Here is a 26,008-nt window from a genome sequence, read left to right on the forward strand (position 1 = left end):
TTCCTGTCAGCTTGGACCAGTCTGGCCATTCTCCTCTGACCTCTATCATCAACAAGAACTGCTGCTCGCTGGATGTTTTAGTTTTTCGCACAATTATCTTTAAACTCTAGAGATTGTTGTGTGTGAAAATCCCAGGAGATGAGCAGTTACAGAAATACTCAAACCAGCCGTCTGGCACCAACAATCATGCCACGCTCAATCACTGACATCACATTTTTTCCCTATTCTGATGGTTGACGTGAACATTACCTGAAGCTCCTGACCCATATCTGCATGATTTTATGCACTGCTGCCACATGATTGGCTGATTAGATAATCACATGAATAAGTAGGTATACAGATGTATCTAATAAAGTGGATGGTGAGTGTATATTAAAAGGCAGCACAAAAAAATACTACAATGATGTATGCACGCTTTACAATTTAATGCATTTATCAAACGGTAACGAGAATTGAATTTTTCGAAATTACAGTTATGAGAATATGAGGGTAAAATGTGCTTTGTCATGAAAATAATGGCATAAAGAACATACAATTTCTCATTTCTTTTTTTGGGGTGGGGAGGGGGATTCTGACCCAGACAGTTTCTTGAGAAGTTTCACAGTTTCACCCTATTACTTTAACGCAGGTAACGTTTTGAACGATGGCAATGGTTTTGATCACACGACCTTTCACACTAGCTATTCGGATCCGTCAACAGGCACTTCACATCGAAACAGTGAATGTGGTAATGGATGTTTAGTTTTGTCCTTATCTAAGGGGCTTTGCCCATGGTTAAAACATTTACATGTAACATTATTGTAGATTTCTTGAGTGTCTGTACAAAAATGTCCAAGGGGTCTGGTCTGTTTTGCTTAAGCTTTCAGTTCATTTTCAACACCTTCCTCTAATGTATACTATGGCAGAAAATAACAAAATGAATGAACTGACTTTGAAAATAATAATAGCATGGACCAAATGTTTGATGCGAAGGACAATAAGTTTACTTAGTTTACTCATGTAAGGAATATTCTGGATTAAAGTTTGCTCTACATCATATGTGATATACTGTCAATTAATACAGGAAATAATTCGTCCCTCAGTTTGTAAAGAAAAATAATTGACAACAATACACTTAAAATGGAAGTCACAGTATCAACAGTTGACCTCCACAGCAAGTGCATTCCTGTTAACATGTTTTTTGTTCATGTTTTGACGAATTACTGTTGTCACAAATGCAGCTGTCAATAAAACTTAATCCAGAATGTTCCCTTAAAGGACTCCTATATTTCTAAGCACACACAGCAGTAAGTCTACTAATGTATGATGGTATGACATGAAAATGTGGGTTTAACATAAACAGAATGGGTGCGCAAATGGTATTACAGGCTCGAGTTTAAAGCCATTAAGAAGTCTGTTGAGTGTGGGTAAGTGTTCCTTAGGCCACATCCAAAACCCCTGCAGCCACCAGCTGGCGTGAAAGCCAGTCCAGGCCCTCGTGCAAACCCATGCCGCTACGGGCATCACAGCCTTGGATGTGCCAGCTGCGACCACAGCACAGTTTGTGTAAGCTCAGGACCTCCGTCATCTCCTCCACAGACACGGCGCCGGGGACATCCTACAGAGAAATTAATCAGATTTGAACACACTAAGGATAGCTAAGGCAAATGTCAAGATTATCAGTGGATAAAGACTTACATTTTGTTCTGTTTGACACACAAAACTGTAACTTGAAATATTATTCACAAGTCATATGCACAACACATTGTTTGGGTGATCTGTTCCTTTAAGAAAATATTTTACAGGCAGAAATCTCTTCCTCTCACCTGTTTGTTGGCAAAGATGAGCAGTAGAGCATCTCTGAGCTCTTTCTCGGTCAGCAGCTTGGCTAGCTCACTGTGAGACTCCATCAGTCTGTCTCTGTAACAGCTGTCAATCACAAACACCACCGCTAGGAGAGAGGACAAAAGAGCATAATCATGTCATTATGTCAATAAACATGATTGATAGACCGTAATTTTGTCAACATTTACAAGTACACTAGCATATACAATAGATGACCTCAAAACTAACAGAAAAGGAATGTCACAAAGCTCCAATACTGCTTTCATGGGTTCTTTAAATGTATTTATATTCGGGCTGCCAATCAATTCAACTTAATCAAATTAATCACGACATGCTGATTAACTGAGCAAACTAATCGCATGTAATCAATATTTGCTGAAATGGGCACCCAAATAAATATAAGTCAACATATAATAATCAAAATGGGCCAAACAAAATAAATAAATAAATAAATAAATAAATAAATAAATATAAATAATATATATATATATATATATATATATATATATATATAAAAATCTAATATAATAAAATTAATTTATCAATGATGTAATAATATCAAATAATACAAAGGCATTACATTTTTGTGGCAGAAGAGTAAATCATTGATTAGACAATACAAAAGGTGTCTTTAGAAATAAATATATTGTGTGTTGTTAATTTAATTTAAAATAATAAAGCTAACATTGGCCACAGCGACCAGTTTTGCATTCGAGTTAATCAGTATGTCCGAGGTAGACATGTTGTTACACAGGCGTAAGATGAACACTTTTGGTGTGTCTCACTGTGCTTGCCCTCATGTTTTATTGGTTTTCAGCGTCTCTTGCATTTTTATGAAACTGTCTCAAGGTAAATGTAATAAACATTTTTTTTAAAACAAGCACAGAGACCACTGCACTCTACTCCGCCCAGCTGTCTTTGATCAGCTGTTGGTTTGTTGACTGTAAAGCTGCGTGTTGCCAATAAACCTGGAACAACGCTTACCGCCCCCTGCTGACTTAGAATCAAAAAAGCATGGTGGTAGCACTTCAAGCTTGAATTGACTGATTAAATGCATTATTTGTAATATAATTAAATTGCACAGAATTAACGCATTAAATCGACAGCTTTTATTTATTGAAACCAGGAACAAGAAATACACAGAAACTAATACGTTTAAAAAAAACATCCCATCTTTAACACAACTAGTGATAGTCTGACATCAGTCAAGTCAAAAAATCTGTAGATATTTAGCCATTCAGCAAATATCAGCACAAGATGATGCCTACAGAAGTAATTTTTCTGCCTTATTTCAGTTTCAAACTCCACCGACAACCTTATCAATGGATAAAGCAACAAATCAACAGCGGCTCAATGGAGCAAAATGCAGGGGTCTCAAAGTGCATTTTTTGAAGTTTCAACCTGCATTTAAAATATGCAGCGTTCATGGCGTGAGACGTTAAAAAACAGTGAAACGAAATGGAACCACAGTGAGATGCACCAAAAGTATATGCTGCACATAGACTGACATAAATAACCCTGATAGATGCAAAAACAAGTAAAAAAAAAATCCCAAGTCTACCTTGGACAGATTGACAAACTCAATTAAAATGAATGTTGTTTTAAATTAAGCAATTTTGTTTATTTGCCACCAATAATTTGTACTCTACATCAATATGTTTTATATAAAACACTTCCCTCTAAATTTAGTTATATCTCTTTTCCAGGCAGTCAACCACCAAACACAACTGGCTCTTATTTTCAAACCCTTCGTTGGCATGTTACCTTGTGTGTTGAGATAATAGTGTTTCCAAAGGGGCCGGAGTTTATGCTTGCCACCCACATCCCATATGGTGAACTTCAGATTTTTGTATTCAACAGTTTCTACATTAAAACCTAAAAAAAAAGAAAGTCTTTAAATACTTAAAGGTATATTTTATATATAAAAAAGTTATTGTATTTGTGTACAATTATTGCAGTTATATGAAGATACCTATGGTCGGTATGGGCTGCATGAACTCATCTTGCTTCAGTTTGAAGAGAATAGTAGTTTTACCAGCTCCATCTAAACCCAAAGTCACAACCCGGATCTCCATCTTTGGACCAATGTGCACACGATTGTCCTGGGAGCACCAAACATATCGTTATAGGTACACAATTATTTTGCTAATTGCTTAACTTTTAAACAGACTGTAATAGTATTCTTTAATAAATGCAAGTGATCTAAAGTACCTTAGTGAAAGTAACAGGGATGCCAGCATCCAGCTGAATGTGATCAGCTAACTCTGTAAACTGCTGCTGTTGTTTCTGCAGCGTCTCTAGTAGTCGGTTTATCTCCTGTTTCGCCAAAACCACCCTGCAATCATCCTAATGGAAAAAACCCAACAGACCAAACTACAATTTCCACATCACCTGGACTCAGCATAGTCCTCTAAGGACTGAAGTGAATCAGTCTGTACCTGTTGCAGTGTCTTCTCACAGTGCAGACAGGCAGTGGACACCTGTGACAGCAGGATGGTCATGTCCTCCTGCTGCTGTCGAAACCAGATCAGCCTCTCTCGGACGTGTGCGTCCACCACGCTCAACGCCATCTCCTCCTGACGACACAGGGTCTCGTGCAGATCAGCAAAGTAGGCACGCACACAAGACCGTGCACTCTCTGCTGTGCCTGGAACCTGAGTGCAAACCATAGAGAAGTTGGTCAATCACTTGGTGGTACCTTCACATTCAGATACCAATGCATTTGATAGTTCCTAAGGCCTGTTTCACACATGTGCAAGAGGCGCTGCAGCAGCACTATACAGAAAAAATTGGTGACTATTTTTAAAATGAGCCCACACACACACAACACAATCGGAGGTATAGATCACTAGATAATCCACACGAATTATGTGCTGTGTGCAGATTAGTGCACACAGCACATAATCTGCTATCTGGCTAAAAACACGTTAGCTTTCGTGGATCAGATGACTTCGTCGGAAATTATGGAGTAGGTTGTCAAACATCATGGAACACTAAACCAATCATATTACGATTCGAACTGCTGAAACCAGAGGTGGAAGTCATCCAAATATGGGCAAAGATGATTGTTGAATGAGATCTCTTTACTCATGCCTGCCTGCTTTGGAGAGAGCGAGCCTACCTTTAGTCATTGTTGTGTTTTGCATGTGTAATTAGTAATGTTTTATTGGTTTGGAGAGGCTTTTGGACATTATGATAAATAATAATATATAAATAACTTTGGTTTGCTTTGTCGTATCAACACAAAATTCGACTCATTTACAGGCAACATGATGGAACAAAACAAAAACAGTTAAAAGAGCTACCTTATTTAAACCCGGAGATGTATACCATTAAAACAGAATTTCTTTTTTTTTTTTTCCTTCAAGAGTTTCTTTAGGCGAGTCTCAGCAGAATTTATAAAACAAATTAGGTATTCAATTTCAAAATGACACCAAACAACTGTTACTGTAACTGTTACACCAAACAACTGTTACTGTACAACTGTTTTTTTTTAGTTATAAGCCTTTAATTTTTGGCCATACATGGTGCTTACAAGTGTGGTGCGAAACTGGGGTAACAGAAATAATTTGTGCTTGTACATGTTCGGTGTGGGCCATGCCCATGCTGTCCTCCACGATTTGCTCCCCTCCTTCAATCTGCTGCACAATGCCCACCAGCTTCCTGGAGTACTCTGACACCTCCTCTGTGAATGTACGGATGCAGTGTGCCATGTCCAAGATGGAGGCTCGGATCTGGTTGGCTTCACCCTCGAGTACAGCATGCTGTTAAAAAAAATTGGTTTTCCAACTGATGAAAAAATAAGGGATTGGACTGGGCAAAAATGTACATTTTCTAAATAATCAAACTTTTCATTTGAACAATCCAGTATAACCAGTTAGAATACAAATGCGCTAATTTTCCCTACCTTGTGCCCTTGATGCTTTCCATATTCCTTGCACACACAACACATTAGCGGCCCGGGCTGGCAGCCGTCCTCCAGGCAGACAAACTCAATGGCATGCACCTGGTGCTGTGGGCACAGCATCTTCTCATGGGGCTTGTCAGCCAGGGGCACGCGCCGATGCTTGGCCAGCGTACGGGTTGAGTGGGTGAGCTGGGAGCATTCGGCACACAGGTGTGTGGCACACACTGTGCAGTACACAGAGGCAGTGTGGGTCTCATCTTCATCACAGCGGATTATGCACTAATGGAAATAAAGTGGAAAGAAAGCTTAAACCTAAAATCAACATAAAATCAGTAGTTACTTAACACTGCAGAATATGTGGTTTCAGGGATGCATTTTACAACAGTTCAGATTTTATAGTCTGTACAGTCTGTTTTTTTAATTGAAAATGCACAACTCTAACCTCTCCCATCTCACGAAGCACATCCTCTGACATGACTGACTGATTGCTGGCCCCATTCTGTAGCCGTTCAAGCAATTCCAGCAGGGCAAAGTTCTTTTTCAGGCCCCAAACACCCGAATCCCCTGCAGAGCAGAATACAAGAAAATGTGAGACAGAGACACACTTGCGCAGTGTGATCTGTTCCAATTAGCTCCAAATATTCTGATCAATTTTTAGAATCACACAGAACAGAATGAAACACATTGAATAAATGGATTAAATAAAATCAAACGTAAAAAAAAAACATTTGATTTTCATTAATCACATACATTACTCCAACAGTCCTGACAGAAATAACAGAAGGGATACTGTAGAATATGGAACTGGTAGGGCCAGTAGTCCAGATTTGTACTTGGTCTGCCCCACTACAAAAGTTATTTATTTTAGCAATGTATTTTTATCGGTGCCAGAAAAATATTGTTCATATTAATAATTATTATATTTCTTAAAAAAAAAAAACAGACCCTGAATTTGCGTTCTTCTTATTCGACAGGTAAGCTTGTATAACTACAAAGCATGTGAAATATAGTGCCATAAGGATTGAGCGGTGTCATTTTAGCTAACTTGATCTTGCCTGCTAATGCTGACGAATATATAACTTTCAAATAATTCAACAATCTTCTCTTTATACTAAATGTCAGGTATACAGAATCAATTTATGACATACAAAACATACAATAGTGCAGCGCAACAGTAAACTGTTTGGTATAGTTCGGTAGTATGCAGCTGTATGTTTGTATCAGTATGCTATGTTAGCTGATATGTAGTTTTAGTTTAATCTCAAAGTAGTAAAACAATCATAACTGTGTAAAACTGTGTTTAAGTATGCTACCTCATCGGTCAGCATGATGCCGATGGATCACGTTCAGTCTCTTTGTACGATACGTCATTGTTTTGGCCGATGCTCGCTCGCGTCCCTATGGATTGGGTGCACGAGCAACAGGTAGCTGGCTGCAGTTCACTTAACGGCCACATGTGTCATTAATAACAAGGCTTTCTGAATCTTAGATACTACACCTTTAAATATTGATCTGTTTCTCACCCACACTCACATCACTTCTGAAGACATGGATTTAACAAAGAGTCTAGATTACTTTTATGATGCCTTAATGTGCTTTTTGAAACCTTCAAAGTTCTGGCCACCAATCACTTGCACTGTATGGACCTACAGAACTTAAAAATTCTTCAAAAAATCTTTGTGTTAAGCAGAAGAAAATAAATCATACACATCTGCGATGGCAAGAGGGTGAGTAAATTATGGGAATTAATTTTTATTTTAATACAATTTACATTTAAATACTTATTTTAGGTGGAACAACTGCATGCTATATATACAGTATCTCACAAAAGTGAGTACAATCCTCACATTTTTGTAAATATTTGATTATATCTTTTCATGTGACAACACTGAAGAAATGACACTTTGCTACAACGTAATGTAGTGAGTGTACAGCTTGTATAACAGTGTAAATGTTCTGTCCCCTCAAAATAACTCAACACACAGCCATTAATGTCTAAACCGCTGGCAACAAAAGTGAGTACATTTTCCCTCCCCGGTGTCATGTGACTCGTTAGTGTTACAAGGTCTCAGGTGTGAATGGGGAGCAGGTGTGTTAAATTTGGTGTCATCGCTCTCACACTCCCTCAAACAGGTCACTGGAAGTTCAACATGGCACCTCACGGCAAAGAACTTTCTGAGGATCTAAAAAAAAAAAGAATTGTTGCTCTACATAAAGATGGCCTAGGCTATAAGAAGATTGCCAAGACCCTGACACTGAGCTGCAGAATGGTGGCCAAGACCATACCGGGGTTTAACAGGACAGGTTCCACTCAGAGCAGGCCTCGCCATGGTCGACCAAAGAAGTTGAGTGCACATGCTCAGCGTCATATCCAGAGGTTGTCTTTGGAAAATAGACGTATGAGTGCTGCCAGCATTGCTGCAGATGTTGAAGGGGTGGGGGGGAGGGTCAGCCTGTCGGTGCTCAGACCATACACCGCATCAAATTAGGGTTGCAATGGTATGAGATTTTCAAGGTATGAAAATATCACAGTATCACACAATTGCTATTATCAGTGAAAACAGAAGGGTTATTTTATTTATTTATTTATTTTTGAGCAAACACTTTATTATAATTGAAACTTGAAACCATTTATTTTATTGAAGTATGTGTCAAAAAGTCTCCCTTTTGAAAATAAAATTAGAAAAATAAGAAAGCTAACAGAATTATAAACATGATAAAAAATATAATGTAACTATAACATGTTATACAAAAGCATGTTAGTTTACATGTTAAATGAACTACTAAATGAAAAATAACATCAGCTGTGTGAGCTTTTAAAGTAAAGTCCTATGATTATTAACAGTTAACATATACTGTAGGTGCGCGACAGAATCAGACTGCTCCTGGCTGTACCTTTAACTCCGTGCTTATCAACTACGGCATTGTTCTTTCCCTGCTGTCCGCGACCCAGTCCGAATAGACCAGATGAGAAACACTGCTTTAACCCACACACAAAATCATGTCAGACCCCCTCGCCTCGCTTCTCTCAGACATTTTCTCCACTGCGCGTGCATGTCGCAAGTTGACGAGTCTGCCAGGCAGACAAGGAATAAAGGAGATGCGCACGTGAGATTCTCCGTCCGGTTGCATTTTTTTCTAAATACTGTAGATAAGCAAATGTACATGGTATGATAACCGTCAATTTTCAAACCGTGGTATACCGTGAAACCGGTATACCGCTGCAACCCTACATCAAATTGGTCATCCCAGAAAGAAGCCTCTTCTAAAGATGATGCACAAGAAAGCCCACAAACAGTTTGCTGAAGACAAGCAGACTAAGGACATAGATTACTGGAACCATGTCCTGTGGTCTGATGAGACCAAAATAAACGTATTTGGTTCAGATGGTGTCAAGCGTGTGTGGCGGAAACCAGGTGAAGAGTACAAAAGACAAGTGTGTCTTGCCTACAGTCAAGCATGGTGGTGGGAGTGTCATGGTCTGGGGCTGCATGAGTGCTGCCGGCACTGGGGAGCTACAGTTCATTGAAGGAACCATGAATGCCAACACACCTCCAAGACGACCACTGCCTTGCTAAAGAAGCTGAGGGTGAAGGTGATGGACTGGCCAAGCATGTCTCCAGACCTAAACCCTATTGAGCATCTGTGGGGCATCCTCAAACGGAAGGTGGAGGAGCACAAGGTCTCTAACATCCACCAGCTCCGTGATGTCATCATGGAGGAGTGGAAGAGGACTCCAGTGGCAACCTGTGAAGCTCTGGTGAACTCCATGCCCAAGAGGGTTAAAGCAGTGCTAGAAAATAATGGTGGCCACACAAAATATTGACACTTTGGGCACAATTTGGACATTTTCACTTGGGGTGTACTCACTTTTGTTGCCAGCAGTTTAGACATTAATGGCTGTGTGTAGAGTTATTTTGAGGGGACAGCAAATTTACACTGTTATACAAGCTGTACACTCACTACTTTACATTGCAGCAAAGTGTCATTTCTTCAGTGTTATCACATGAAAAGATATAATCAAATATTTACAAAAATGTGAGGGGTGTACTCACTTTTGTGAGATACTGTATATTTATTTTAAATTAGATATATATTTAAAATTAAAAGGAGGTATTGCCCCAAGTGAAGGAGTTCAAGTACCTCGGGGTCTTGTTCACGAGTGAGGGGACAATGGAGCGGGAGGTTGGCCGGAGAATCAGGGCAGCGGGGCGTATTGCACTCGCTCTATCGCGACTGTTAGTCACGAAAGAGAGCTGAGCCGAAAGGCAAAGCTCTCGATCTACCGGTCAATTTTTGTTCCTACCCTCACCTATGGTCATGAAGGCTGGGTCATGACCGAAAGAACTAGGTCGCGACTACAAGCGGCCGAAATGGGCTTCCTCAGAAGGGTGGTGGGCTTCTCCCTTAGAGATAGGGTGAGGAGCTCAGTCATCCGTGAGGAGCTCGGAGTAGAGCCGCTGCTCCTTTGCGTCGAAAGGAGTCAGTTGAGGTGGTTTGAGATGCCCCCTGGCCGCCTCCCTAGGGAGGTGTTTCAGGCATGTCCAGCTGGGAGGAGGCCTCGGGGAAGACCCAGGATTAGGTGGAGCGATTACATCTCCAAACTGGCCTGGGAACGCCTCGGGGTCCCCCAGCCAGAGCTGGTTAATGTGGCTCGGGATAGGGATGTTTGGGTGTCCCTGCTGGAGCAGCTGCCCCCACGACCCGACTTCGGATAAGCGGTTGAAGATGGATGGATGGATGGATATATTTTTTTTATGTAAGCTACACTTCAAAAACAAGTCGAGAACTGTTTCAGGATGACTTTATAATTGTTTTATCAGTAAATGAAGACAGTGCCTGTCCACTTCACATTGGCCCTCTTAGCAGCATGAACACCTCTATTATTAAAATTTTGAATACATTTAAAATGCACAGAAGTGAGCAACATACTTGTGATTCATTGCAATGCTCAACCTTTGCAAAAGCACATGTTAAATAGAACATTTTGTTGCAACATTTGTAAACCTACGTATGTGGACTGCTACAATTGACACTTCACAATTAATTAATTGTAATCTTGATTATTTATTCGATTAATTGTGCTGCCCTAATACACAGTAAATCAAAGAAACAATAGGTTTAAAAGGGTAAAGTAGAAGAGGATAGCTTTGTTCATTGTATCTGGAAATGTACACATATTAAAACCTACTGGGTACAGATCTGTAGCAGAATAAAGTAAAAGCATTCAGAGAAAGAAATAGTTTAATTTTGTATTTATGCCGCTTGAAAAAGCATATTTCTTAGATGGATCTCTGATAAAGCAGCTCTGGCCTGTCCTCTGTCAACTGGCTCAAAACTTTAAAACACTGAAGCCAGGCCAGCATGCCATCCTTATTGTTAAGCCATGACATTCATAGCAATAATTGATTATTGCAATAATAAAGAATAGAATGCCAGTGTTACACTCACCCAGCTCAGTGACCTGTCTGTCGAAGGGGCAGCGCACCGCCCTGCCATGAAGAGGCAGACGAGTCAAGCAGTCATGGCACACTGTATGTCCGCACAGCAACAGACGTGGTACCTTATCGCCTTGTAGTGAAAACACATCTTCACACACGCCACACTCCAGCACCTTAAAAATAACACACGTACATGTGAGGAAATTCCACTGTACACACACACACACACACACACACACACACACACACACACACACACACTTGTGGCCAAACCTATTCAAACCTATCCAACAACAAACTCAAGCATCTTCATTTTGCCAGACACTACTGGAACTTCAAATGGGACCGGGTTCTATGTTCAGAAGAAACAAAAGTTGAGCTTTTTGGCAGCAAACTGAGATGGGTGTAGCGCACACAGAGAGGTAGCCATATGGAAAAGTTTGTCATGTCCACATCAAACAATTTGATGCATGAAACAAACTGTTTTTATGACATTTAAAGCATTAAAAAGGATTCCAGGCATGTTGTATAAACATGTGCCTTTGCAGTAGGATGTCTGCAGTACACACCGTGGATCAGCTCACAACAAGTGGAGTGGTGGTGGCGTAGTGGGCCAAAGCACTAAACTGTTAAGCAGAAGGTTGTATGTTCGTTCCCAAAGCCGCCACCACCTTTGTGTCCTTGAGCAAGGCACTTAACTCCAGGTTGCTCCGGGGGGACTGCCCCTGTAATTCGCTTTGGATAAAAGCGTCTGCCAAATGCATAAATGTAAATAAGCTTGCACTGAGAAGAATTAAATGAAAAATATTCATTTATTCATCAGAATTATCCTTAAACATTTTAGAATAGCATTTACCACTGAATTTTATCCTGACTTTTGAAAAACCTCTTATGGTGTCTCTGGCATTGCCGACGGGCATGGCCCATGATGACATATATGATGCCGGTTCAAGTGTTGGTTTTTGCTGCTTTAGGTAAGACAGTGGTTACTCTTCATTACTCATATTGACTGCCATGTTGATGGAAAAACAAATCATGCATATTCATGTTATTGATTCTTTATTACAAATATGACACAAGGACCTACTTTCTAAATATCTGTTTGTTTACCATGTTGTTTTGACATGAGTGTTGTACAGTAGCTAGCATGACCTGTAATGTCTCTTGTATGCAATGCATAGCTTATTTGTATGGAATGCAAAGCATAGCAGAAGAGAAAGTGGCTGTGAGAAAAAAAGAATGCAAAAGTAACACTTTATTTTCCATTTTTAAAAAAATTAACCTGAGTAACGCAATATTCAAACAAGTTACTTTTAAAAGTAAGGTTACCCAACACTGCATGGCATCATGGACTTTATCAAATACCAACAGATAAAAAAAAAAAAATCAAAATCTGATTGCCTCTGCCAGAAAGCTTAGAAATGGGTCCCGGCTGGATCTTCAGCATGACAATGACCAAAACAAACATCAAAATCACTGACCACAAAAACATCCCAGTCCCCTGACCTGAACCACATAGAAAATCTGTGTGGTGAACTGAAGAGCATCCACCAGTGAGAACCACAGAATTTGAAGGATCTGGTTAGATTCAGTATGGAGGAAGGGTCTCTGATCACTTGTATCATTTAATATTTGTTTTTCAATAAAACTAGTGTTGTTTTTGCAATTGTTTGATTTCCATTAGAGGATACATTTTTGTAAATATATTGAATGAAAGACCAAAATGATAAACAATATGGATTTTGAATAAAAAAATAAATAAATTCACAGCCTTCTTTACTCATATTTACCAAGAGTGCCAATATTTTTGGGGCACAACTGTGTGTGTGTGTGTGTGTATATATATATATATAAGGCAAAAGTTGTGGCATGCATACAGCCGTGGCCAAAAGTATTGGCAGTGTCATAAATGTTGTGTTCTGCAAATTTTGCTGCTTATATTTTTCACATGTTTCTATGGTATTCTGGAAAACAATGATAAGCATTTCATGAGTTTTAAAGGCTTTTATTGGCAAAAACATTCAATGTATTCAAAGAGTCAATATTTACAGTGTTGACCCTTGTTCTTCATAACCTCTGCAACTCACTCTGGCATGCTGGATATCAGCTTCTGGGCCAAATCCTGACTCATGGCGATCCATTCTTGCCTTACTAGTGCTCGGAGTTGATCACAATTTGTGGGCTTCTGCTTGTCCACTCGCCTTTTTAGGACTGACCACAGATTCTCTATGGGATTAAGATCCGGGGAGTTCCCTGGCAACGGATCCAAAATTTCAATGTAATGATCTCTGAGCCACTTCATTATCACACCTGCCTTGTGACATTGTGCTCCATCATGCTGAAAAAAACATGGATCACCACCAAATTGCTCCTGGGTCATTGGGAGAAGTTGCTCTTGCAGGACGTTTTGATACTATTCTTTATTCATGGCAGTGATTTTGGGCAGAATTGTGAGAGAGCCCACTCCCTTGGATGAAAAGCAACCCCACACATGGATGGTCTCAGGATGCTTCACTGTTGGCATGACACAGGACACAGGTAGTGTTAACCTTTTCTTCTCCAGACTATCGATTTTCCAGATGTCCCAAACAGTCAGAAGGGGGCTACATCAGAGAAAATAACTTTGCTCCAGTCTTCTGCTGTCCAATCCTTGTACTTCCTGCAGAATTTCAGTCTGTCCTTGATGTTTTTCTTGGAGAGAAGTGGCTTCTTTGCTGCCCTTCTTGACACCAGGCCAATGTCCAAAAGTCTTCACCTCACTGTGTGTGCAGGTGCACTCACACCAACCTGCTGCCAATATTCAGCAAGCTCTGCACTGGTGGTGACACGATTCCGTAGCTAACTCCTCAGGAAGAGAAGGTCCTGGTGCTTGCTGGACACTCTGGGACGTCCTGAAGCCTTCTTCACTGCAGTTTAACCTCTCTCCTTGAAGTTCTTGATGATCCAGTAAATGGTTATTTTAGGTGCAATATTCTTTGCAGCAATTTCCTTGCATGTGAGGCCATTTTGATGCAAAGCGATGATGGCTGCACGTCTTTCTTTAGAGGTAACCATTGCTAACAAGAACACAATGATTGGATGATTCCCTCCTTGTATAGCAATCAGTCTGCTCTTATAATCCAATCACAATGATAGAGTGATTCACCTGACTAGTACTCATTCACACTTTCACAGGTGCTTCTGATATGATTAGTGAAATTATGTTAGCTGCTCATTTTGTGCCAGGGCCAAAAAACAGAGAAAATTGGTTTTTGTGATTAAGTAAATTTTTTTGGCCAATGAAGCTTTTTGCAATTGTTAAAATGCCCCTGATCACTCTGCACAATAATCTAGAAGCAATGTGAATCAACACCAAAACAACTGAAATGTCACTGCCAGTACTTTTGCCACAGCTGTACAGTGGCCATTAAACAATTTATATATTATTGTTTTAGTATTTAAAACCTAGCAAACACCTGATTTCTCTTTTTGTGAAATCACCTTGAAAAATATGTTTGTGCTATCTTTCTTTAAAATAAAGTCCACTTAGTGCTTTGATATATTGTTATCTATTGCGAAGACATTCATACATTTTTAAGTGTGGTTTAAGTGCCCAAATACTTATTGTAGCCAGTAGTGTCAACTACAAAAAGTGTAGCTACAATACAAATATTTTCATGAATAAATATTTTAAATAACCAATACTGAAATTAATACTTAGAGGCACTATCCTGCTGTTACACGTAGTGGATGTAGCTTGCATGAGGCTACTTCAATAAATGTAACACTTCCTTGTGGTTAAACGTTGTTATGCTTCTACATTGTGCGCATATTTTCAGAATAATTAATATTAAAAAGATCCCAAGTTAATCAGATCAGGCTATCAATTCATATCTGGATTTATATGACTACCTGTACTAAATGGGTCTCAAAACCTAGTGCGCTGCCCACCTAGACAGCATTTTTGTGTATGCAGATTTGGAGCACTGTATGATGCCCAAAATTGCTGCCTTTGAGGTCCAAAAATGATGTCTAGGTAGGCCGCTCAATAGGTTTACACCCACACACATTAAAAGGGTGATTCTCACAAAACTTATTCGTTTCCTAATTTATTAAAAAATCAAAAGAAACGAATAGTGTATTTTGCATATAATTGTATATACATTGTGACATTTTCATGAGAGTTATGCACACAACGCAATGCGAAAAATATATGGTCACTATATCACATTTTCGCTGATTTTCATTTAGAATGATTGCGTTGCTGGAAAGAGAATCATCACTGAAAAACACGGGAATAGTAAAAGTAAAGCGTCCGGGTGTATTGCGATTATGAGAACTGGGTGCTAAAATGACAAATACTGTCACAATGCGGAAAAAAACAGCATTGTTCCTAAATATAGGCTTTATCTTCTTTATGCAAAATACAATTTCATAAGCTTTTTACTGATTTGGTGTTAAAGATGACCGGGACATTTGACAGGTTTCGTGAGAATCAACCAATAGTACATTCATAGCTATAAAACAAAAACCGCACTCCATTCCAGAACAATATATTGTTTAATAATCCCAAACCACTTTTATAAGAGTGTGTAACGGTGTGTTGAATATAAAACGCAATGTTAGTTTTGAATGCTGCTATCATTAGCGTGCTAACGCCCTGCAGCTGCAGACTGAACACCACCAAGTCAAAAACAACAACAAAACATGCGCTCATGATTTTTATAAGTCAACCGTCAAATATAGAGGTTATTCATGTCATACAATTCATACCTTCACCGAATTGCCGGTGGTGCCGCGACCATGTCTGACACACGGCTCCATCGATGCTGTGGTCGACTGTTTATTAACAACGACAGCAGCGGCCATCCTCGGACTAAACCATCTGATGACAATTCAACGTCCACAAGGCATGGTGCTTTTGGCCACGTTCAAGTTCTCATTAAAAAAAAATAAAAAACTGTCGCAAAATGTCACACACATAACTTTCTGTTAATATGTATTTGTTTAATGTATGTTGCACCCTTTTCGTCAGCCATACTGCACGTCTCATTACTCCACCCCATCCTTACAATGGATGAGTCCGTCAAGTGTTTCCGGCTGTGTCTCATTTTAAAGGCTGCGTCCTGCGGAGGTCGCGTTTGTCGGCCGCATACGTCATCGAAGCTGTCTTGTTTCAGAAAAGCGAGTAGGACACCTCGAATGCGACCTTCTTTCACGGAAATACAGAGGATGCATGTTGTGTATCCTGCGTGGGCATTCACAACCCACAATTCTTTGATTCAACTGAAATGTCAACAAAAAAAACAAAAAAAAATGCCAAGTTGCCCTTAAATATGATGTTCAAACGCAAGTAATGTTAATTCCCAAGTTGACATACCTCAGTCTAATTATATTTATATATAATTAAAATAAAGTATTATAGACTAAAAGTATACCTGTAAAGAAAGTGTAGCTGTCTTGGCAACCATGATAAGTTCTGCTTCTGTTTGTCCTACAAAGGTCGTCAAGTTTAAATGAGGCTTGTTTAAAGGAGGATGCTCAGTTTACTGCAGCCTTCAAAGGACGTATCTTATCTAGCACACAGCTTTCGAAGCGAGACACAGTCTCCGTTGATTTTGTTTCAGTTCAGAATGGCATACTACCCATAATACTCTTGCTACTTCTGCCATATGTGTCAATGGCAGAAATTGTATGAGTAGTATGGTAGAAAGCAAATCCAAACTCAGCCAGGGTTTCCACAAGGAACATACATTTATGGACCAGGGTAGGGTTGCACCAAGGTCACTGTAAGGTCTCAGTTAATTTGGTTGCACCACCTCTTCTTTTTTGTGATTAACAATTTTTTTTTATTGATTCGTATATCAATTAAAGAAAAGAAAAACACATATAAACAGAATCCATATTTAACCCCCACTATTATTATTATATCACACATAAAACTCTGAACCTTCAACCAAAATTCTTGGATCTTAACACACCACCAAAAAACATGGGTTGTGTCTCCATCTTCTTATTGGCATTGCCAGCAGGTGGGTGTGTCTTTAAAGGGTAACTAAACACCTGCTCAGAGTCTGACTCCACCCACTAGAAATATTTGAAAATGCTGGAAAAGTGGGCAGACCCCGGCGGGGATAGAGGGAACGAACCACACTCCCTCCTCCAATACCAAGTTTAAATCTTTTTCCCATAATCTTTTGATATAAGTTAAAGCTTTGTCCCCCAGACTCTGAATTAGCAGGGAGTAATACACTGATGCCTCATGACCTTTTCTAAAAGCAGTATTCACCACTCCCAGAGTGTCTGCCACTTTTAGGGGGTGTATCCTACTCCCAAAAATAGTACAGAGCAGGTGGCGCAGCTGTAAATACCTTAAAAACTGAGATCTGGGAATCCCAAAATGTTGAACAAAATTTTCAAAGGATCTTAACACTCCACTCTCATATAGGTCATCGAGCATATTAACCTCCCTCACAATCCACTCTGACCAGCAGAAACAAGATTTATTAATCCATAATTCTGGGCTCCGGCCAAAGCTTCGGATTTAGACCAATTGACTCTGTCTCTCAAAAATTTAGAAAATGAATTAATAATTCTGTGGAGCCAAAGGACAGATCTAGTAGGGTTGGAGACGAATAATAAAATATCATCTGCGTAATGCAAAAGCTTGTCCGCCACACCTCCCGCCACCACCCCTGGAAAATCATCCTCCTTTCTTATCGGGGCTGCTAATGGTTCCAGGGCAAGACAGAACAGTAATTATCTAATCAACCAATCACATGGCAGTTGCTTCAATGCATTTAGGGGTGTGGTCCTGGTCAAGACAATCTCCTGAACTCCAAACTGAATGTCAGAATGGGAAAGAAAGGTGATTTAAGCAATTTTGAGCGTGGCATGGTTGTTGGTGCCAGACGGGCCGGTCTGAGTATTTCACAATCTGCTCAGTTACTGGGATTTTCACGCACAACTCTAGGGTTTACAAAGAATGGTGTGAAAAGGGAAAAACATCCAGTATGCGGCAGTCCTGTGGGCGAAAATGCCTTGTTGATGCTAGAGGTCAGAGGAGAATGGGCCGACTGATTCAAGCTGATAGAAGAGCAACTTTGCCTGAAATAACCACTCGTTACAACTGAGGTATGCAGCAAAGCATTTGTGAAGCCACAACACGCACAACCTTGAGGCGGATGGGCTACAACAGCAGAAGACCCCACCGGGTACCACTCATCTCCACTACAAATAGGAAAACGAGGCTACAATTTGCAAGAGCTCACCAAAATTGGACAGTTGAAGACTGGAAAAATGTTGCCTGGTCTGATGAGTCTCGATTTCTGTTGAGACATTCAGATGGTAGAGTCAAAATTTGGCATAAACAGAATGAGAACATGGATCTATCATGCCTTGTTACCACTGTGCAGGCTGGTGGTGGTGGTGTAATGGTGTGGGGGATGTTTTCTTGACACACTTTAGGACCCTTAGTGCCAATTGGGCATCGTTTAAACGCCACGGCCTACCTGAGCATTGTTTCTGACCATGTCCATCCCTTTATGGCCACTATGTACCCATCCTCTGATGGCTACTTCCAGCAGGATAATGCACCATGTCACAAAGCTTGAATCATTTCAAATTGGTTTCTTGAACATGACAATGAGTTCACTGTACTAAAATGGCCCCCACAGTCACCAGATCTCAACCCAATAGAGCATCTTTGGGATGTGGTGGAACGGGAGCTTCGTGCCCTGGATGTGCATCCCACAAATCTCCATCAACTGCAAGATGCTATCCTATCAATATGGGCCAACATTTCTAAAGAATGCTTTCAGCACCTTGTTGAATCAATGCCACGTAGAATTAAGGCAGTTCTGAAGGCGAAAGGGGGTCAAACACAGTATTAGTATGGTGTTCCTAATAATCCTTTAGGTGAGTGTATATGTATAAGAGATGTCATAACTTTACTTAATCGGTTAGCCAGAATTTTTGACAATATTTTTACATCTAGCAGAATCAGGAAAATTGGACGGTAAATCTTACACCTGCTTGGATCTTTGTCCTTTTTAAGAATCAGACTGATTCGGGCTTGTGTCATGGTTGGAGGAAGTTTTTAATTTTTAATCACTTCATATAAACATCTAACAAAAATGGAGCCAGTTGGCAAGGCCTTAATTACCTCACCAAGCTCCTCAAAGGTTATCTCAGTTTAGGGAGTTCTAATGGTTCCACAAAGTTTCTAATATCTTTCTGTAAAGCACCATATAAGGCAGCAGGAGAGGCCCACACTAAACACTTTGTCTACATCCACAGACCAGAGGGGCTCAGCAGCTACAGTGTTGAAGGCTCAGACAAATTATTGACCGATATTTGTTCATCACTGGTGCACAGTAGCACAAAATGTAGGTACCATGACATCAAGAATCAGTGGCATCCATATGAGAATTATAGTGACATCTATCCCAACTGACGAATCAATCCAAATTCAAGTGTAGAAGCCGCAGCCTCCTTGAAAGATATGATGACTAATTTCAATGCTCAATTTGCTGAGGAGTACAATGCAAAGCCTGCAGATTTATTCTCATCCTGGAAGGACATCACTAACGCCTAGGCAGAGGAAAGCCTAAAGTAAACATAAATTAACTAGTGCTTAACTAGTGCCCCTCTGTGCTCTGTTTAAGGTACTCTGGTCCATGCCTGTAAAAAACATTTTCTGCCTGACCCCTTAAAATTTGCATAAATGTAAAAAATGTCCTTATTAATGTATGAAATAGGGAACAGTCAATGGCTGTACATTGATAGGAGGGCCAATGATAAAAACCTTTTTCCATTTGAATAAAACAATGATGATCTCTTAAAACTGAAGTGTGTTATTAAGATTGATTAGTCAGGCTGAAGGCCATTAAGTTTTAATAGCACCAAAGTGTTAAACTTTTAGGTGAAATTAACCTAAATCTGGCTTACTTATAGTTGACTCTGTACTGTATAATACACACATCAGTTTTAAGGATGTCTGATGTAGCAATGCTATTTAGCTTGCACTTTCAATTGCCATGAAAAAGAGTTACGTGAAATTATGAAAATAGATTCCATTATTAAAATGTTGTTAAATATATTTGAGAAAATATGTGTATTTGCCTGTTGTTTATGTTTAAACCAATGTGATTCTGTTATGATTATCTAAATCTCTGATTTTATTTAGTAAAGGTATTGTGCTGTTTGAATAATCTATGTTTGTGATTTCAACTGTAAAATAATAATAAAATGGAGTGCAATTTTCAGGTAAACTTAAGTTTAAGCTTTGGTTCTGTTGAAATGCTGCATCCGAGCCGCTTTGCCATTGTCATGACTCTCAGCATGAATCTCGTGGGTTGTTTTCCGGCTCTGTTACCAATAATCAACTCTAGAAGGACCAATCACAATTCAATATGCAAATAGACGTTTGAGAAAGAATATTAATTAGAATGCATATGCAGTGTAATTTAAGTCAATGGGAGAATTTCAAACTTCAATCTTATATTTACTTTTATTAAACAAACAAAAGTACAAATTCAATACAAAGAGTAAAAGTAGAATTATCCTAACTTCTTGAGTATTAAGTTAACATAGCATACTTAAGGCTGGAATTATCTACAAAACTATTAAAGTATAAATGTCTGTATGTTGAATGGTTTAGGTATCATTTAAAAAAATTGGGTTCAATATAAGTTAAAATCAGTCGACAGAATTTGTGGCATAATGTTGATTACCACAAAACTCATTTAGATTTGTCCATCCGTTTCCTTGAAAAAAGCAAAAATTGAGGATATAGTGATGTACTTACAATGAAAGTGAATGGGGCCATTTTTTGGAGGGTTTAAAGGCAGAAATGTGAAGCTTAGGGTATTTGAATGTTTACAGATTGCCCCATTCACTTCTATTATAAGTGTTTCACTGTAACAATAAATGCTGTCGATTGAGCTTAACTTCTATTGAACATGAAATATTCCTTTAATTGCCGAAAATTGCGGAGAAGAATAAAATAGAATGTTTGAAGGGTATCTGGTCATTCCTGCAGCACAAATAGTGTAATCAATATAAAATTATCGGATTGGAGATGATCAGTTTGGACATTGCCTTTTAAAATTGGGGAGACCGGGGTGCTAGTTGTCACACAGGGAAGTTGTCACAAAGGCTATATCTCAGTAACTATAAGGTTTTGGGCTCCTCTTCCAATTACACAAATGCTTGTTTCCCCTAGCAGTGATTTTGTATGTTGGTTTTAAACTCCTAAGACAGAATTTTTTTAAAGTAATAGTTCAGCCAGAAATTACAATTCTCTCATAATTTACTCACCCTTATGCCATCCCAGATGTGTATGACTGTCTTTCTTCAGAACACAAATTAATTTTGAAGGATATCTCAGCTCTTTTGGTCCATACAATTCAAGTGAATGGGTGCAAACATTGTGAAGCTCCAAATATCACATAGTTTCGCATAAAAGTAATCCGCAAGACTCCAGTGGTGAAATCCATATCTTCAGAAGCGATATGATAGGTGTGGGTGAGAAACAGATCAATATTTAAGTCCTGTTTTCACTATAAATTCTCCTCCCTGTTCAGTCCATTTCCACTTTCACATTCTTCTTGTTTTTCAGTGATTCATATTTTTCAAGCATACACCCCCTACTGGACAGAGAGAAGAGTTTCTAGCAAAAATGGACTTAAATATTCATCTGTTTCTCACCCAAAATTATATCACTTCTGAAGACATGGATTTAACCACTTAGGTCGTATGAATTACTTTTATGCATCCTTTATTGGAGTGCTTTTTGGAGTGTCAAAATTTTGGCACCCATTCACTTGCATTATATGGACCTACAGAGCTGAGATATTTGTATAAAAAAATCTTTGTTTGAGTTCTGCAGAACAAAGAAAGTCATACACATCTGCAATGGCATGAGGGTGAGTAATTAATGTGAGAATTTTAATTTTGGTGTGAAATATTCCTTTAAATTTGAATCATTTTTGTGAATTCTATCTAAAACTAAAATGTAAATCTACATTTTTGCTGTCTTTGCTATAGCTGTTAAAAAAGTGACACCAACACAGGCAAGAGTCAAATATTATAAAAGCAGACTTTTATAATATTTGAAAACCGAAAGGTGTTCTCAGGACAAGGCAATATTTCAAAATGGCTCCTTTTGTGTTCTGCAGTAGAAATTCACAAGTTTTGGTACAACATGAGGATGCGTAAATTATGACAGAACGTTCACTTTTGGATGATCTAATGGTTAATGGAAACAAAAGTAAAAATGAAGCCTATTTATTTCTATAACTCTATAATTGTTTTCTATGACTGCTGATTTCTCAAATTACCATTCTAATTTGTCAAATTATAATTGAGACTTGTACAATTGTAAATAGCTTATAACTAATAAAAAAAAAGAAAAGAAAAGGATCTGTAACTATCTATCTACTATTTTATCATGGATAGTCAAACGAAAGCATTAAATGTTAAAATAGCTTGCCATATTTCTCCACTGGTAAATATCCCTGATTATTGTAGCACGCAGGTCATGTACTTTCAGGTGATCGTGCACTATCTGACCTCCAGGTGTAATTGTCCTTGGAGTCAGAATATTTTAACCCTCTTAAAAGGGCATTTCTATTTGGTATTCATGGTAATTACCGGAAGGGTTAGATGTGTAACCTTTTTTATGATGATAATGATACCATTTCTTCTTCCCTGAAGTAAGAACAATAAAATTATGCATTTCTTTTGGGATTTTATGCTATATTATATTATTTACATGTAAATGTCTAAATGTAATCATTAATTTGCATATACAAATAAGCAAATGTTTGGAAAAAAAAAATTGAAATCTGAAGGAAATATGAGAATGTGATATAAACTGGAGGCAGATTGTTGTCATCTGGTGAACAAAATAGAAATAACATGACTTAAACATGAAACAGCCAGTAGATGACTATAGCCACCTACTGTGTAGTCTACTATGTAGAAGCGGCAGTGGACGTAGTGGCCCTCGCGTAAAGCCCTCCTCGTGTGAAGACCTACTTGGGTAAAGACCAGCGAGTCTACCTGTGCGAGTCCACCGAGCAAGAACACAGACAAGGCACTACTCACCAAGGCACTTAAGTATTTTTCTATTCTATCTCTTTTATTATTTTACTTATACATACATGCATACATAATAACATGTCTAGTTCACTAATAACACATGCCTTCAAGCACATCCCTGTTATCTGTTGTAGACCGTTCACAAGATACAGATGCAAGACAAAACGCAACCCACACAACCTACGGCCGCTTTGCACTTCAACACCTGCTCCACTCTCGTTCTCAGTGGGACTCTGGAACTGCCAGTCTGCTGTGAACAAAGCTGCCTTCATCCCAGCTTTCGCCACACAGTCCACCCTCAGCATCCTGGCACTGACAGAGACATCTGACAAGTCCTGAGGATACAGCAACACCTGCTGCTCTCTCCAACAACTTCTCCTTCTCCCACACCCCTCGACATACTGGTAGGGGTGGGGGAACAGGTTTGCTCATTCATAATAACTGGACTTTTTCACCACAGGCTTCACTATGTAACAATACATCTTTTGAAGTCCATGCCATTACTACAATGCAACCCACAAAATTACATGTTGTTGTCATCTATCGCCCCCCCAGGTCAGCTGACAAGCTTTCTTGAGGTGCTGGATGTCCTGCTGTCCTCCTTGCCAGAGGATGGCAGTCCACTTGTGGTTCTTGGCGATTTCAACATGCACCAAGACAAGCCCCAGGCCATTGAACTGAATACTCTTCTGGCCTCATTTGACTTGGAAAGACTACACACCACAGCAACTCACAGGTCGGGCAACCAGCTGGACCTCATTTTTACACGTAACTGTACCACCTCAAATATTCTTGTTACACCTTTACATGTCTCTGATCACTACTTTGTTCAATTCAACATGATTCTCCCATCCATTGTAAAACCGACTCCACCTTTGGTTTCCTTTCGCCGTAACCTCCGTTCTCTCCCACCCTCTCGCCTTTCCACTGATGTCTCTGCCTCTCTTCCCACAATAAATGAATTTTCCATGCTTGATGTAAACACTGCCACAGACACACTTAGCTCTACATTAATCTAGACAACATCTGTCCTCTCTCCTCTAGACCAGCACATACTACACCACCCAGCCCCTGGCTGTCTGACGTCCTTCGTGAACATCGGACTGATCTCAGGGCAGCTGAGAGGAGATGGTGGAAATCTAAAGATCCAGCTGATCTAGGTAAATATCAGCTTCTGCTTGCAACTTTTTCAGATAACGTTAAAGCTGCAAAAACTTCATATTACCAGACCAAGATCAACAGCACCACAGACACGCGTAGCTTGTTTAGAACATTCAACACACTTCTCTGCCCTCTCCCTCCACCACCTGACACATCACTGACAGCAGATATATTCATTTTTTACTAATAAGGTTACAGCCATCAGCAATATATTCACTGCAGCACACCCTGTCAAACACCCTCCTCCTGTATGCAACTCTTCTTTCTCTATGTTCTCTCCTTTAACTGACACTGAGGTCTCTAAACTCCTCCTCTCCAACCACCCCACAACCTGTTCCCTTGACCCCATTCCATCACACTTTCTCCAGGCCATCTCTCCGTCCATCCTATCAGCACTTACACACATAATTAACACATCACTTCTTGCAGGCACTTTTCCCACTACATTTTAGCAGGCTTGAGTAACCCTGCTGCTGAAAAAACCTGCACTTAACCCCACGCAGATAGAACACTACAGACCAGTCTCTCTCATCCCATTCATGGCAAAAACACTTGAAAGGGCAGTTTTCAATCAGATCTGATCTCTCACAGAACAAGCTGCTGGATGACAATCAGTCAGACTTAAAAAGTGGACACTCCACTGAGACTGCCCTGCTGTCTGTCACGGAGTCGCTGAGACAGGTGAAAGCTGAATCCAGATCATCCGTTCTGATTCTGCTGGACCTTTCTGCAGCCTTTGACACAGTCAACCATCAGATCCTACTCTCCACCCTCTCTAAACTGGGCATCACTGGAACTGTGCTTGAATGGTTCAACTCCTATCTCTCAGAAAGGTCCTTTGAGGTAGCCTGGAGAGGGGAGGTACAGCCACATCAGTTACTTACTGGGGTACCTCAGGGATCAGTGCTTGGGCCACTTCTCTTCTCCATATACACAACATCACTGGGACCCATCATCCAGTCACATGGTTTCTCTTACCACTGCTACGCTGATGACACGCAACTCTACTTGTCTTTCCAGCCCAACGACACCACAGTGACCGCTCGACTCGCTGCCTGTCTGGCAGACATCTCAGCCTGGATGAAGGAACACCACCTTCAACTCAACCCAGCCAAGACCGAACTCCTTGTCTTTCCAGCCAACCCTGCTGTTGAACACAACATCACAGTGCAGCTGGGTCCAACTACCGTTTCGCCTTCCAAAATGGTCAGAAATCTAGGGGTAACCATTGATGATGAGCTAAATTTCACAGACCACATCTCAAAGACTGAAAGATCATGTAGATTTACACTCTACAAAATCAGGAAGATAAGACCCTTCCTCTCTGGACATGCCACACAACTGCTCGTTCAGTCCCTTGTCATAACTAGACTGGACTACTGTAACGCTCTCATTGCAGGCCTTCCTGCATGTGCTATTAGACCTCTGCAAATGATCCAGAATGCAGCAGCACGTCTGGTCTTTAATGAACCTAAGAGAGCACATGTTACACCACTCTTTGTCTCTCTCCACTGGCTGCCGGTTCATGCACGTACTAAATTCAAGGCCCTGATGCTGGCATACAAAACAGTCACTGGGTCTGCTCTTTCAT

At 39.8% G+C, this 26,008-nt stretch overlaps 2 protein-coding genes across 3 annotated transcripts in view; one reads left to right on the forward strand and one right to left on the reverse strand.

The window, feature by feature from the left end:
• The window catches only part of ppwd1 (peptidylprolyl isomerase domain and WD repeat containing 1), a 39,715-nt gene that overhangs the window by 9,376 nt on the left and 4,331 nt on the right, over positions 1–26,008 (forward strand). The gene's annotated exons all lie outside the window — the stretch shown is intronic.
• trim23 (tripartite motif containing 23) lies at positions 1,407–16,158 on the reverse strand. 2 transcript variants are annotated; one of them, XM_052116758.1, is made up of 11 exons: positions 15,925–16,158; positions 11,183–11,345; positions 6,174–6,295; positions 5,732–6,010; positions 5,406–5,588; positions 4,263–4,478; positions 4,036–4,170; positions 3,797–3,926; positions 3,589–3,699; positions 1,806–1,930; positions 1,407–1,597 (listed from the first exon to the last, which is right to left on the reverse strand). In XM_052116758.1, the coding sequence occupies exons 1-11, from the start codon at positions 16,018–16,020 to the stop codon at positions 1,418–1,420; spliced, it is 1,740 nt and encodes a 579-aa protein (XP_051972718.1). In that variant the 5' UTR covers positions 16,021–16,158; the 3' UTR covers positions 1,407–1,417. The 2 variants fall into 2 exon arrangements, with proteins under 2 accessions (XP_051972718.1, XP_051972719.1); XM_052116759.1 differs by lacking the exons at positions 6,174–6,295; positions 11,183–11,345; positions 15,925–16,158 and having other exon boundaries at positions 5,732–5,815; positions 5,884–5,994.

This window comes from Xyrauchen texanus, chromosome 44 (assembly GCF_025860055.1).
Source record: "Xyrauchen texanus isolate HMW12.3.18 chromosome 44, RBS_HiC_50CHRs, whole genome shotgun sequence".
NCBI classification, from domain to species: Eukaryota; Metazoa; Chordata; class Actinopteri; order Cypriniformes; family Catostomidae; genus Xyrauchen; species Xyrauchen texanus.